The 14492-nt window shown below is 44.1% G+C and overlaps 1 protein-coding gene across 1 annotated transcript in view; it reads left to right on the forward strand.

Annotated features, from left to right (window-relative positions):
• The first annotated feature begins 102 nt into the window (after positions 1-102).
• adgra1a (adhesion G protein-coupled receptor A1a) overlaps positions 103-14492 on the forward strand; it is a 46822-nt gene continuing 32432 nt past the window's right edge. The window contains exons 1-2 of the mRNA XM_041974843.1: positions 103-302; positions 523-885. Of these exons, the coding sequence (XP_041830777.1) occupies positions 883-885 (3 nt within the window). The 5' untranslated portion in view covers positions 103-302; positions 523-882. The remainder of the gene's footprint in view (positions 303-522; positions 886-14492) is intronic.

Raw genomic sequence — 14492 nt, forward strand, 5'->3', positions numbered from 1 at the left:
TCCCTTCTCCTCATCTTCATCTCTTTCCTTCCAACTCTTCCTCCCCCTGCTCCTCTTCCTTCTTCCACCCCTCTGCTCCTCCTCCATCCTCTTCTTCTTCCTCTCCCTTCCCACTACTCCTCCTCCTCGTCTTCCTCCTACTCTTCCTCCTGCTCCTCTTCCGGTGCCGGCTGTCCCCGCCCCTCCTCTGCGTCACATGCGGCACATCGTTACGAGCAAATGGAGCGCAGCCACTATATCCACTGACCTGGATTGAGGAGGTTCTGGATCTCCGTCAGTGGAATGAGAAGACTCCTTCGCAGGTAAACCTCACTGCTCTTCATCACTGAATATTTGCTCTGTATTCTGTGGGAAAATGTTTGTGTTTCATTTCAGAGGTTGTTTCATTTGTCACCATGTGGTGAAGCTGATGAATGAAACGCTCTCAGCTCCATGTCCTGTTAAATAAACTGATATCTAATGAGTCAGATGATTAAATCTTCACTCATGATGGAAATTAAGCGGATTTCTGTATTTTTAAAGCTGCCTCTATGTTTCCTGAACGTGACCATCGTCCCTCCATCCGCCCACGCGCACGTGTCACGCGAAGCTGGACAAACTACAGTTGAATATTGAGCGCTGATCGGATCCACTGTTCGGATGGAGCCGGGACGGAGAGGCCAATCAGGGGAGGTCCCGGAGCCGCGGCGCCGGAGGAGGAGCAGCATCCTCCCGAAGAGACCCCTGTGACCTCATCACCCTCCTACTGAACCTGGTTAAAATACCTGGAGAGCCTTCACAGCTTCATCATCCTCTGCATGGAAGTGGAAGGATAGGGCAGGGCAACAGCTTCTCCTCCAGAGACCAGACCTCATCACCTGAAGAGCAGCTCCACTGAAGCTAATGGTGAGTTAGTTTTCTAGCTTTTTCTATACAGTCAGATTACAGCATATGGATGGATGGACGACATGTCCATAGGTCCTAATTCAAGTGCTGGGGTGGGTCTGGAAACTCATTGGACCTGATATGTTAGTGAAGAATTTGATGGATCAAAAGTTGGATAAATGATGGAAAGTTAGTTTGAAAGATGGAGTAGTGATTCCAAAGTATGCTGAAGGTGGACCCGTTCAGCTGTGTTAAACTTGCTGGTCCATCAAAAACACGTTTTCACTGTAAAGTCATGGTACATCTGTGTTGTAATGAAATTAAAAAGTTAACCTAAAGGTCTGTTTCAGTTGTTTTCTCTGAAAGCCCAATATATGGAACAATATATATATATATATATATATATATATATGTATATATAGATAGATATTGGCTATATATATGTTTAGCTTTCTATAAGTAAACTAAGTAAAAGCAAGTTTTAAAAGATGTGTTTTTAGCTGCTTTTTAAAAGAGATCATGGAGTCCACAGATCTCAGGCTGAGAGGAAGGAGGTCCAGAGGGAAGGAGCCACGGCTGCGAAGGCTCTGTCACCTTTGGTTTTCAGTCGTGTTGGTTTAACAACCAGCAGACCTTCATCACTTGATCTCAGGGACCTGCTGGGAACGTAGGGCTGCAGAAGGTCTCTGATATGTTCAGGTGCTTGTTCATGAAGGATTCGATAAGTTAAAACCAGAATTTTAAAATGCACTCTGTAATAAATGGGAAGCCGGTGCAGCTGGATCAGTAATGGAGTGACATGAATGAATTTGGAGGATTTTGTTATCAGCCTTGCAGCAGTGTTAAGAACAACTTGGAGACGGTCAAGAGATTTTTTGCTTAAGCAAGTGAAGATGGAATTACAATAATCTAGTCTGGATGAGATGAAGGCATGGACGATCATCTCCATCTCAGGTGGTGAAACAGCTTGACAATGTTTCTGAGATGATAAAAACTGGATCGAACAAGTAATTTTACATGAGTGTCTAAAGACAGTGCAGGGTCAAGGGTTACACCAAGGTTCCAAACCGAGGGCTTAATACATGAGGCAAGTGGGCCGAGACTCTCAGTAAAAACAAGGACCTCAGTTTTTACATCATTAAGTTGAAGAAAGTTTCATTCATCCAGCTCCTGACAGCATCCAAACACCCAAGCTGGATCTGAATGCATATATGAAATGAATAGCTGAAGATCATCAGCATAGTGGCAAGAAATATCTTTAAAAGAGTTTATAATGCAGAGGCAGCAAATATAATATAAACAATAGAACAGACCCCTGTGGAACACCAAAATCAAGAGATGAAGAAGAAGATTTGAACTTAGCAGCAGCCACAGAAACTAACCTCCCAGAGTAATGAGAGGAGAACCATTTAAGAGCAAATCCTGAAACCCCAACCCAGCGTCTCAGCCCGTCCAGGAGGACAAGATGTAATGTGATGTCTAATGGGCTTAACCTTTATTTATTTCACTACCTGTAAAATTTGACAGTATTTTATCAAACAACTAATTTTTCTGTGTGCAGGTAAACCAGAGATAATTTTATTTATTTATATGTTCTTTTGTTAAAATGATGCTAAATGAAATTTAAAGCCCAGTGAAACTGAGATAGACTCCAGCTCCCCTCATGACACTGAACTGCATTAAGCAGGTTTGGAAAATGGATGAATGGATTGTTGATAGTAATCTCACAAGATAAGTTGTTGTGGATGTATCTCACAAACAGCTCATATCAATAAAAACATATACAAAAGAGAGAAAACCCCCAGAGATTTTTCCTTGTTAACAAAAAAGAAAACAAAATTATCTAAATCTTGTCTTCCAGTCGATTATTTGATATATTGGATAATCATTCCGCCTCCAGCGAACTGATTGGTTTATGGATTTTGTATTGAAGGCTATTTGGACAGGAGTGCTTCAGCACTGTTTCTACCACCAGCAGCCGTTTTACAGAAGAGCTGCAAAGTACCACAGAAACGGTGACATTTATTGTCTGTAACCCACAGCAACTCTGCTCAGTGACGGTGGATAATTCCAGCTGAAATGATAACAGTCATTTTCTCCATCTGGGAGAGCAGAAGCATCGCCAGAGAAACCCAAACTGACGACTCATTTCATAAATAAGTTAATTTATTTACTCATAATATTAGATGAGATCTGTTGGGATATTTTCCACATCAATATGTCTGATTGATATTTAGGTATTTTTTAAATAAATTGATTCAATTCAGCTTTATTTGTACAGCTTAATTAACAATAACATATTCTTAAGTCACTTTTACACGTCCACTTCAGTCCATTCTGAAGATAATTCACTTAAAACATATCCATGATCCACATCAGTCCAGTTTATAATAACAATGCTCATATAAACCTGTTCAGAGAAGAATGACTGAGCTATGGAGACCAAAGGACTGGATCAGATCTTCTCTTTTATTCAAGCCTCTGTCCTGATCTGCATGAGGACACAGTGGAGAGGAAAACCTCCATCAAAACCAGAACCAGGAAAGAAAACCTCCACCAGGACCAGAACCAAAAAGGAAAACCTCCATCAGGACCAGAACCAGGAAAGAAAAGCTCCATCAGGACCAGAATCAAAAAGGAAAACCTCCATCAGGACCAGAACCAGGAAAGAAAAGCTCCATCATGACCAGAACCAAAAAGGAAAACCTCCATCAGGACAAGAACCAGGAAAGAAAAGCTCCATCAGGACCAGAACCAAAAAGGAAAACCTCCATCAGGACAAGAACCAGGAAAGAAAACCTCCATCAAAACCAGAACCAGGAAAGAAAAGCTCCATCAGGACCAGAACCAAAAAGGAAAACCTCCATCAGGATCAGAACCAGGAAGGATGGCCAGATACCTGGATCTGTTGGGAGTGGAGAGGACAGGAAAGAGGGTGAACTAGCAGCAGAACTCTAATCCAGGGGTTCCTGCTGAGAAAGAAGAAGAAAAACACAAGTTAATAACATCATTAACTCCCTCCTGTCCACAAACAAAGTGCAAACACACTGAGCGAAACAGCATCACCACTTTGTGAACGATGTGGAAGTAACTTATAACGTTCCTGTTGTTACTTCTGTCCAGGAGAAGAAGCTAGCTCCGAGTCAGACTGCAGCCTCTTTAGCTCTCGCAGTGCGCTCCTCTTTGGAAATACAAGGCCCATGCTAATCCGGGTTATGTCCATTTCTTTATCCAACAACTTCTTCACCAACAACCATAGTTTCCTTAGAGAAGAAACCTGGTCGTCTGCAGGTGAACGTTTCGTTCTGCTCTCTGCCATTTCACTTGGAAAATACTTCGAGCTGCCATTGCTCGCTGGCTGTAGGCTTTTATAGGGCCAAGGGCTCGGAGAGGAGGGCGGAGGTGGAGATTCACATGAACATGCAGCCGGACCGGCTGGTAAACGTGGAGCTGAGAGGCAGTGTGTGACGTCATGCTCCAGATTAAAGTACACCTCTAGTTCTTCACAGACATCTTTTATTTCTTTCCATCTAGAAATGATGAATTTCTGCTTATTGCCCCTTTAAACTTTCTGTTCCCCCAACAGGCTCCGATGACCTAAAGGTGGTGTTTATGCTCAGGCATGAAGGAAAAGAAGCCTGATTATAAAATGTTGTGTTGTGGCACTGCGTGTGGTCATTCAGCTGAGATTAATGGTCTGTTGTGCACTCACATTTTGGCTGCTGTCTGTGTGCACCCTTGTGTTTTTATGTTTTTTATTTTCAGGGATCTGCAAAGGATTTAATCAGTCATGCTGTGTCTAATAGATGAGTTGTTCAGTGGAGCGTGAGGAGAGAGCATGCTGTTGTGGAGAGAGATGATAGGAGGAAGACATGACAGTGTCTGTAAAATCCATGCTATCAGAAGACAAAGGAAAAACGAGTTGACGCTGTCGTAAAGATGGAGCCCAGTTAGCTCTGGATTTCTGCCTCCACAGGAATCTTCAGTTTGAATTGCAGACATGCAGGAGTGTGTTGTGCTGAAAGAAAGGACGAGGCCTAACTGTTGTCTGAAGGCACATTTTGCCTTTAAACACAGAGGGAATGTTAGACCTGTCCAGGACACCCCATCACTTACCCGTAGTACATGAGTCACGTTCTCATCCTCCTCCACACTCCGCCTCCCCGGCTATCTCATCCAAGCTCTGCCAAGTAACACTGATGCAGTCATGATTATTTCACTAAATTCATCCTGAAATGGCATCCTGAAAGAGCGCTGATGATATCAGGAAGATGGTTTCAGAGTTCAGTAATCCAGATCGGGTCCCTCTAATCCCGCATTAGCTGATTTTACTAGAAATTTGCGTGGACACCCGTTGCCTTAAACCACTTTAGTTTTTACAAATGCTGAAACCAAACATGTCAAGTTGTATCAACATAGGCTGACGTTTCACAACGACCTCAGCAACCTCTGAATTCAGGAGAAAATTCAATCATCCAGGTTCTACAGAGTTCTGTAAAAAAGCTGGAAGTCCCCAAACAAAAATCAGGATTCTGTTTGTTGACAGCATTTACCTCCATGAGCACCATCCAGCCGATCATCTAACTGCAGACACTGCAGCTTGGAGCCTCCATTTGTCTGCGGATCAAAGATTTCCTGGCTAACAGACCCCAGCATGTCAGGATGGGCACCTCCACATCCGCCACCATCGTCTTCAATGCTAATGTTTCTCAGAGCTGCGTTCTGAGTCAGTCTTGTACACACCATACACCCATCCATGACTCTAACACACTCATCAAATTTGTGGACAATACAACTGTTGTTGGGTTGATTAACAACAATGACAAGGCACCCTACAGAGAGGAGGTCCAAACACTGGTGCAAGTGAAAGCACCACCAAGAAAACAAAAGAAATCATCACTGACGTCCAGAAATCAAGGAAGGAAGTCCTCCAGCAGAACTAGAACTAAGAAGGAACGGTCATTTTCTTGGACCGGCTGGGGGTGGAGATGCACTCAGGCCTGAGCATTAATGGGGAAGAAGTGGAGCGGGTCACAAACTTCAAGTTACTCGGACTGCACATCTTGGAGAACCTGGGCTGGACTGTGAACATGACCCACATTTTTAAAAAGGCGCAGCAGCGTCTCTTTTCCCTGAGAACACTGAGGAGGAACAAAGTCGCTCCATCTCCACTGACAAAGTTTTACCGCTGTGGAAAAGAGAGAGTCCTGACCTTTGGATGTACAGTGTGGTACGCCAGCTGCACTGCATCCGACACGCCTAGAGGAGATCTATTTTAGCCGTCTCTTCAGACTAGCCACAAAGGATGACCCTGTCCACCCAGGACACGTCCTGTTCACCAGCCTTCTGGCAGACTCAGAGTCATGCGAGCTCACACCAACAGACGTAAACACAGCTTCTTCCACATGGCTGTGAAGAGACCACTGAAGAAACCATGGAACAAGCTGGAGTCCTTCTTTTATTAGCAATACTACCATTTATACTACCAATACTGCATCATTAATACGAACGTTACTATCAACACTAATATGAACATTACTGAGTAAAGCTAAACTTTGCTAGTTGCTACATTCTGCTAGCTGTGGCCTGTGCTCTTATATCATGTATGTGTTATTGGTTTGTTTCCATCCTACAAATTCATCATCTCTATCTGGTCTGAGTTCTCCAATGCAGCGGTCAGAGTCCACAAACGTTAAACAAACGTTAAACCAGCAGCGGTCAGAGTCCACAAACGTTAAACCAGCAGCGGTCAGAGTCCACATACGTTAAACCAGCAGCGGTCAGAGTCCACAGACGTTAAACCAGCAGCGGTCAGGGTCCACAAACGTTAAACCAGCAGCGGTCAGAGTCCACAAACGTTAAACCAGCAGCGGTCAGGGTCCACAGACGTTAAACCAGCAGCGGTCAGGGTCCACAAACGTTAAACCAGCAGCGGTCAGATTACACAAACGTTAAACCAGCAGCGGTCAGGGTCCACAGACGTTAAACCAGCAGCGGTCAGGGTCCACAGACGTTAAACCAGCAGCGGTCAGGGTCCACAGACGTTAAACCAGCAGCGGTCAGAGTCCACAAACGTTAAACCAGCAGCGGTCAGGGTCCACAGACGTTAAACCAGCAGCGGTCAGGGTCCACAAACGTTAAACCAGCAGCGGTCAGATTACACAAACGTTAAACCAGCAGCGGTCAGGGTCCACAGACGTTAAACCAGCAGCGGTCAGGGTCCACAGACGTTAAACCAGCAGCGGTCAGGGTCCACAGACGTTAAACCAGCAGCGGTCAGAGTCCACAGACGTTAAACCAGCAGCGATCAGAGTCCACAGACGTTAAACCAGCAGCGGTCAGGGTCCACAGATGTTAAACCAGCAGCGGTCAGAGTCCACAGACGTTAAACCAGCAGCGTTCAGAGTCCACAAACGTTAAACCAGCAGCGGTCAGGGTCCACAAACGTTAAACCAGCAGCGGTCAGGGTCCACAAACGTTAAAACAGCAGCGGTCAGAGTCCACAGACGTTAAACCAGCAGCGGTCAGAGTCCACAGACGTTAAACCAGCAGCGTTCAGAGTCCACAAACGTTAAACCAGCAGCGGTCAGGGTCCACAAACGTTAAAACAGCAGCGGTCAGGGTCCACAAATGTTAAACCAGCAGCGGTCAGAGTCCACAAACGTTAAACCAGCAGCGGTCAGGGTCCACAGACGTTAAACCAGCAGCGGTCAGGGTCCACAGACGTTAAACCAGCAGTGGTCAGGGTCCACAAACGTAAAACCAGCAGCGGTCAGGGTCCACAGACGTTAAACCAGCAGCGGTCAGGGTCCACAGACGTTAAACCAGCAGCGGTCAGGGTCCACAAATGTTAAACCTGCAGTGGTCAGAGTCCACAAACGTTAAAACAGCAGCGGTCAGGGTCCACAGACGTTAAACCAGCAGCGGTCAGGGTCCACAAATGTTAAACCAGCAACGGTCAGGGTCCACAAATGTTAAACCAGCAGCGGTCAGAGTCCACAAACGTTAAAACAGCAGCGGTCAGGGTCCACAAATGTTAAACCAGCAGCGGTCAGAGTCCACAAACGTTAAACCAGCAGCGGTCAGAGTCCACAAACGTTAAACCAGCAGCGGTCAGGGTCCACAGACATTGAACCAGCAGCGGTCAAGGTCCACAAACGTTAAACCAGCAGCGGTCAGAGTCCACAAACGTTAAACCAGCAGCGGTCAGGGTCCACAGACGTTAAACCAGCAGCGGTCAGAGTCCACAGACGTTAAACCAGCAGCGGTCAGGGTACGCAGACTTTAAACCAGCAGCGGTCAGAGTCCACAGACGTTAAACCAGCAGCGGTCAGGGTCCACAGACGTTAAACCAGCAGCGGTCAGAGTCCACAGACGTTAAACCAGCAGCGGTCAGGGTCCACAGACGTTAAACCAGCAGCGGTCAGAGTCCACAGACGTTAAACCAGCAGCGGTCAGGGTCCACAAGGGTCCACAAATGTTAAACCAGCAGCGGTCAGAGTCCACAAACATTAAACCAGCAGCGGTCAGAGTCCACAGACGTTAAACCAGCAGCGGTCAGAGTCCACAAACGTTAAACCAGCAGCGGTCAGGGTCCACAGACGTTAAACCAGCAGCGGTCAGAGTCCACAAACGTTAAACCTCCGTCCTTCAAATGCCACTTACCCTATGTGGCAGGGTGGTGTTGGTAAGGCGAAAAAAACAATAATTTCTATACAAAAAAGTCCACTCAGCCGCTTCTTGTGAAAAACTTATGATTTTAACGATGAAAAACAACATTAACATAATAACTGATTTAATATTTATGTCTTTCGTAAGTGACCGTGGTATAAGCAGGATAATGCCCTTCAAGGTGTCCATTATCAGAAGGTAATGGACTCTGACACATAACGCCTCCGCATCGTCCAATAATTTATGATAATGGACACTTCGTCAAACGTTATCCTCTACGTATGTTCTCGGTCAAATGTGTTAAACGGTTTGTAGTTATTAACATTCCTAAAACAGTTTTATCTGCTGTAACTTCTCAGTAAGGATCTATATTTACCCCCACAAGCCTTCTCTTAACTCTGATCCAGAGTCAGGGTGAACTAACTTTCTTTCTTATAATCAAAATCCAGCTCTCTGTTGAAAACCAAGAGTGTTGTTCATAGAATTGAAAAAGGTTTCTGACGGCTCATTGACTGAAATCTCCTAAATACCTACAGAACCTACCTACAAACCTTCTATCATAATTTCCTGAACTTGTCCCTGACCTGACTGGAAAGTGTCATGGAGGTAAAAAAGCTTTTATGGCTGAGGAGAAGATGGATGTGGTGCCCTGAGAATCTAAACTCACAAAACACTAAGCTGGGATGTCGGTCTGCAGGACTAATCAAAAATACCAACTTTGTTATCTGACCTGGTAGGTCCTACTCACACTGATTCAGTGATGAGCCCCTTCATCATCATCATCACCATTATCATCATCATCATCATTATTTTGTTCCCAACAGAACAGAAAAGCCACAAAAGTGGATTTTAGTGTTGTCTCAGGCTGCACACTCTCATGATAATTAATAAAATGATTTAGAAAATGTCCATTTTAACAATAGCGTTGGTAGTTTTCATAACAATAAAGTTGCAGATGTTGTTTACAGCTCTATGAACGTGGGTTAGGTGCACTACCCCTTTAATAAAGGATGTTTTGGTGTCTCAGGAAGTGTTGAAGCATCAGGAGAATTCCACCAGCTCTTATCAAAGCTGCCATGTAGATAGTTCTGGGTCATTTCACTCGCTGAGGAAGATTCTCTGCAGAAACGACTACATGTTAATGAAAGAGTGTTCCAGAAGTCACCTTCTTCACATCTGATCAGATGTGATGATCAGACATTAAAAAGCTTTTGTCCCTGAGTCACAGCTGAAAAATAGATCATAAAAAATCACTTAAATATGAGTAAATGATGGATCATCAACAGATTCATCTCTACACTCTAACAGAAGCATTTATTTTGTTCAGTTTAAATGTATGAGGTCTTGAATCATACAGGTGAAGGAAATAAATAAACGGTGAATACTAGGTGAATACTTGTGGTCAGATTTACAAACATCAGGAACCCTGATAAGAATAACCCTCCCCTAGTGTGTGCTGCTGTGCCCTCTGTTAGTCTAGCTGAATATTTCAGGGTCCATGTAACCATGATGTACATGTTTAATGATGTGCACAGAGTTATTTTAAGGTGGTGATGTCATTGTAGTGAGGCAGTGACATCACCATCACAGCTTCAGTGTTGCTCAGGTGGATGATGTGGTGCACATAATTCACCCGCCTACATGAGAGGAACTAGTGCCTCCTAACAGATGATTCAGTCTCAGGGTTAACCATACCTTGGTGCCATCAGCTGATGGTGTTCAGACTTCTTTTAATAAACTAAGTTAGTTGTTTAAAATGATGGAGGAGCCGATGCACTCATGAGATGTTTTACCTCCAGATGTTGAAAGTGAGCAGGGAGCTCTGCCAACAGCTGTTTGCAGTGATGTATCCTCAAAGCCTCCATCAGGGTTGAAGATCCAACAAATCCCAGATGAGTCAAGTTTCACTGCACATGTCTTCATGTGAGGAGCTGCACACAACAGACAGTGACCTCCACAACCTCATCATATCGTTTTCCAGCTTTCTCTGAGGCACGGCAGTTTTACTCAACAGCAGATAGAAGGACTCCTAGATGCTCCACCAGTGTAAAACTTGAAGATGGACATGAGATATCCTTGAAGGAGTTGAAGAATAAAATAAAATAAACGCACAAGTTCTGCTTGTCTCACACGATGTTATCTCAGCATAAAATCAACTGGCCAGATCATTACCGTAAATATCCTTAAATCTATTAAAACATTAGTTAGGTTCAGAGAAGCATTTATTATTCAAAATGGTAATTATTTAACTGTGATGAGTTGCAGATTAAAGACTGCAGCCTTATCAGCAGGTTACCGTTTCACAGCGCAGACACAGTGTGGAGTCAAAGCAGGAAGACAGAAATAATGTTCTGGAGCAAATTCCATTCATTTTCAATAAATATGAGATTTTTTTACAAGACACAATAGTATGAAAACGTTTTGTTAAGTAGGAAAAAACAGATTTTGTCATTCAGTTGGTCAGAAAAACTTTGGACGTTTAGAAGAGAAAACAGTGTTCTTGGTTTATCTACCTTCTATGAAACCGCTGCTGTTATCTCTAAATGAACCAATCACTTGCCTCTTCTGTTGACGCCATGTTTATCGTTTTGCTTACATCCTACAAACTTCATCTCTGTCTGGTCTCCAATGCATCCTCTGGTGAAATCCTCCAGTAGCTACAGACAGATAGGGCCAGAACGTCATAGGAGTCATGGTAAGACAACTTCTGCTGTTCTGGTTCGGTTTCTTCTGACCACCACTCAGACTTGGCTTTTTCCATCCCCATCACCTCTACTGCCGGCACACAGCACTATTTCTACTGTCAAGTTTTTCTCTGTTGCTTTGGTGTATTTCTCACATCACAATTAACAACTCGTCGTATGTGCATATGAGAGCAGAACTTCTCATGCATTGATCAAACGCTTTTGGGCGTGTAAGTGTTTGCTTTTTCATTCATTTGCTTTGGTCACATCAGTCAAAATTAACTTTAGTTACAACTGCAGAAGTCAGTCCCTATAAAACTAGTAGTCCTCATTCCTCTGCTTGAGTCATTACAAGCTAAAGAGTTAAACTAGTTATCAGAATCTGTCAAGCAGATTTTTAACGTTTCTTTATAATATTTTCCTGGAACATCTCAGAAATGGAACAACTGCTCTCCGCTTTTACTAAATCCAACAGAGGAGTTTTTCTCTGCCTGGAGGTGGAAGGTGAAAGGCCAGCGTCCACATACTACCACGGCTCTGCTAGCAGCCATGGATGCAGGATGCAATGCGATGACAGCAGAGTCCTGCAGAGGGTGGGTTCTCCACTCCGGGAGATTCTTTCCTCGCTGCATTGCACGGGATGAAATCCGATGTGATGTGTGTCCAGACAGATGGGAACGTCTTGGTGTACAGTAGAGATTTAGTATGTTCAGTTACATACAGAACACTAATGAGTATGTACTGTTACAGTAGTATGTTGCTTACAGTTGTGCACAACTGCACTCAAGGACTGATATTAACTTTTAGTTTGTTGTATAGAAGTGACTGAAGTGTTGGCTTTTTGCATAATGCTGTGAACAGATGACTGTATTCAGTGTTCAGTTACCCTACAAACAGGAACTTTGCTGCAGTTTTCAAATGGATGTACATCTAGTGCTGTCTTGGGCATTTTAAGATAATGTCTCCAAGACATTTTTATTCAAAAACACGTAGATTAGACTGTCACAATGAAGTCATGACGAAGCCATTTGAGTACCTTGTTCACGGTGGCAGGACTTCTCATTTTGATGGCTCAGACAGGAGCTACGTTTATATGGAGGACTTTTAATCTGATCAGAATAAAAGTGCGTCATGTAAACATGTCAGCTGGTCTAATCAACCTGGATTGGAAAGAATTTTTGATCTGATCGAGAGGGGTGGTTTGAACCTTTTCGTGATCAGATCTCATTTGTGGTGCATGTTGTTTCTGTGAATGCTTGAACCAGGTGGGGTTACATGGTGAAAAATGGCGGCAGCATAACGGAACGGGACTGTGGCAGATACATTTTTGTTAGAAACTGAAAGGAGTTAAGGATTATTAAGCATTTCAATGGTCACAGGCTAAAAATAAAAACAAAAACACACTTTTTCCAAACTAGTAGCTCTGCACATGTCAAAAGCATTACGATTGTTCGCATTAAATCTGTCTATCACTATCCAGCCCCCACGTAAACATGTCAACTGGAATCTCTGATCAGACTGACTTCAATCGGATAGATAAAATGTTTATCCATGTCTTATCTTTAAACGTGAGTACTTGCTTTCGAGGAATGAACAATCTATTTTCAGAAAGTGACATGCTTCTGCAGGTCACCCACTAGCTTCTGCAGTTTGTACTAAGTGTTTTGAGAAACCCACTAACTGCTGTGCAAATGTTAATTCAGATGTGAGAAATGCACCAAAGCGACTGAGAAAACCTGTAAAGGTCATCAGCTCCCTGCTGCCACCCAGTGGAGGAGTATTTAGTCCACTGACGGGAGCATCATGATGGTTGTATATTATTTCTCACCAGGAGTCAGTTCATTGGTCTGAACCATCAGTCGCTACAGGAGGAACCACAATGTCACAAAGAAAGTTGGACCCCAGGAAAAGCATTATCCAGCAAGGCAGGTTTACCAGATTTATTAAGGATAGGTTGGATGGAGCTGTAGATGGTTGACGTTCAGGGATCCAGGCGGGCTTGTAAGCGGGCAGACGGGTTCCAGTGGAGGCAGCTTTGGACCTCAGGCAGGGAATCTTTTAGAAGGGCAGGAAAGTTGGTCATGGAAGTGTTTAACAAGAACATGAATTTACTAGAAGCCGGTGTACCACATAGCTGTAGCAACAATCCAGCGCTGATTTAAGGTCAGCGGGTTTATAAGCAGGTGAGGTGCAATAAGCCTGATTCCACTCAGCTGTGCTGGTTAACCACAGGACACGCTTCCTGATCACACCAAGGGAAGACGGCATCGTGCACACAAGAGACGGGGAGGAGGAGCATAGACTGCTGACACAGAAAGGTCTGCAGAATAATCATGGCGTGTGGACAACGTTGAACTAAGGATTGTCATTTCTCTTCCACCTCTTTCCCCTCCCCCTCACCATAGGGGCATGACCTCCTCCCTGTCATGAAGATTTTCAACGGGGAGCAAGCTTCTATTAAGGTGTCATACAGTTCTTTTAATGAGCTAAGGATTACCGATAAAATGCCTCACATCACTTCCCGGACTTCCTTCACCGCGCTAATTGTGTCTCTTTGCGTCTGCAGGACGGCATCCGTCATCCGCCATGTGCTCAGGCAGGCCATCCCAGCAGCCTTTCTTTATTTGTGATTCCACGACTGTGAGCCCCAAATAAAACGTTTTTGCGAGCCTTCACCTCACCGGCAAGCACCTCAACTTCAGTCTCCATGAAACTGTGTTTTCTTGTTTTCTCGGTTGCCATGATTTAACTTTAAATCAGATCAGCTTATTTATTTACGTAAGATATTTTGCATTGGCCATTTCTGGTAGAATGTGGGTGCGTAGAGGCGTATGGGCTAATTTCACCTTTCAAGATGAGTGTGATATGTAAAAGGGAAACTTCCACCTGTGCGAACGCTTGGTGTAGTGCGTACGTCCCACTAAGACGCTACTGGATGTTAACTGCTTGGCACTGTTCATACATAAACTCAGTTGGGCTAATGATCACTCTTCCTCCGATGTGTAAAATCAGATAATTTATTTTCCACGACAGTCTATTTCCCTTCAGCCTCCATTAAGACACATTCTTATTAAACAAAACGTAAACCCCTTTAACTGAGTACAGTAGAAAAACTGTTTAGCCTCTTCTGAGTCACAGAATGATTGACCTTACATAACCCCAGGCTACCCTAGCCACAGGCAGAACACACAAAAAACCTGAACACCACCCCCTAGAGGTTGGGGGGAAACTTAAACCAAAACATGGCTCCTACACCCCCTAACTGCACGTGGC

The sequence above is a fragment of the Melanotaenia boesemani genome, chromosome 21, assembly GCF_017639745.1.
Source record: "Melanotaenia boesemani isolate fMelBoe1 chromosome 21, fMelBoe1.pri, whole genome shotgun sequence".
Classification (NCBI taxonomy): Eukaryota; Metazoa; Chordata; class Actinopteri; order Atheriniformes; family Melanotaeniidae; genus Melanotaenia; species Melanotaenia boesemani.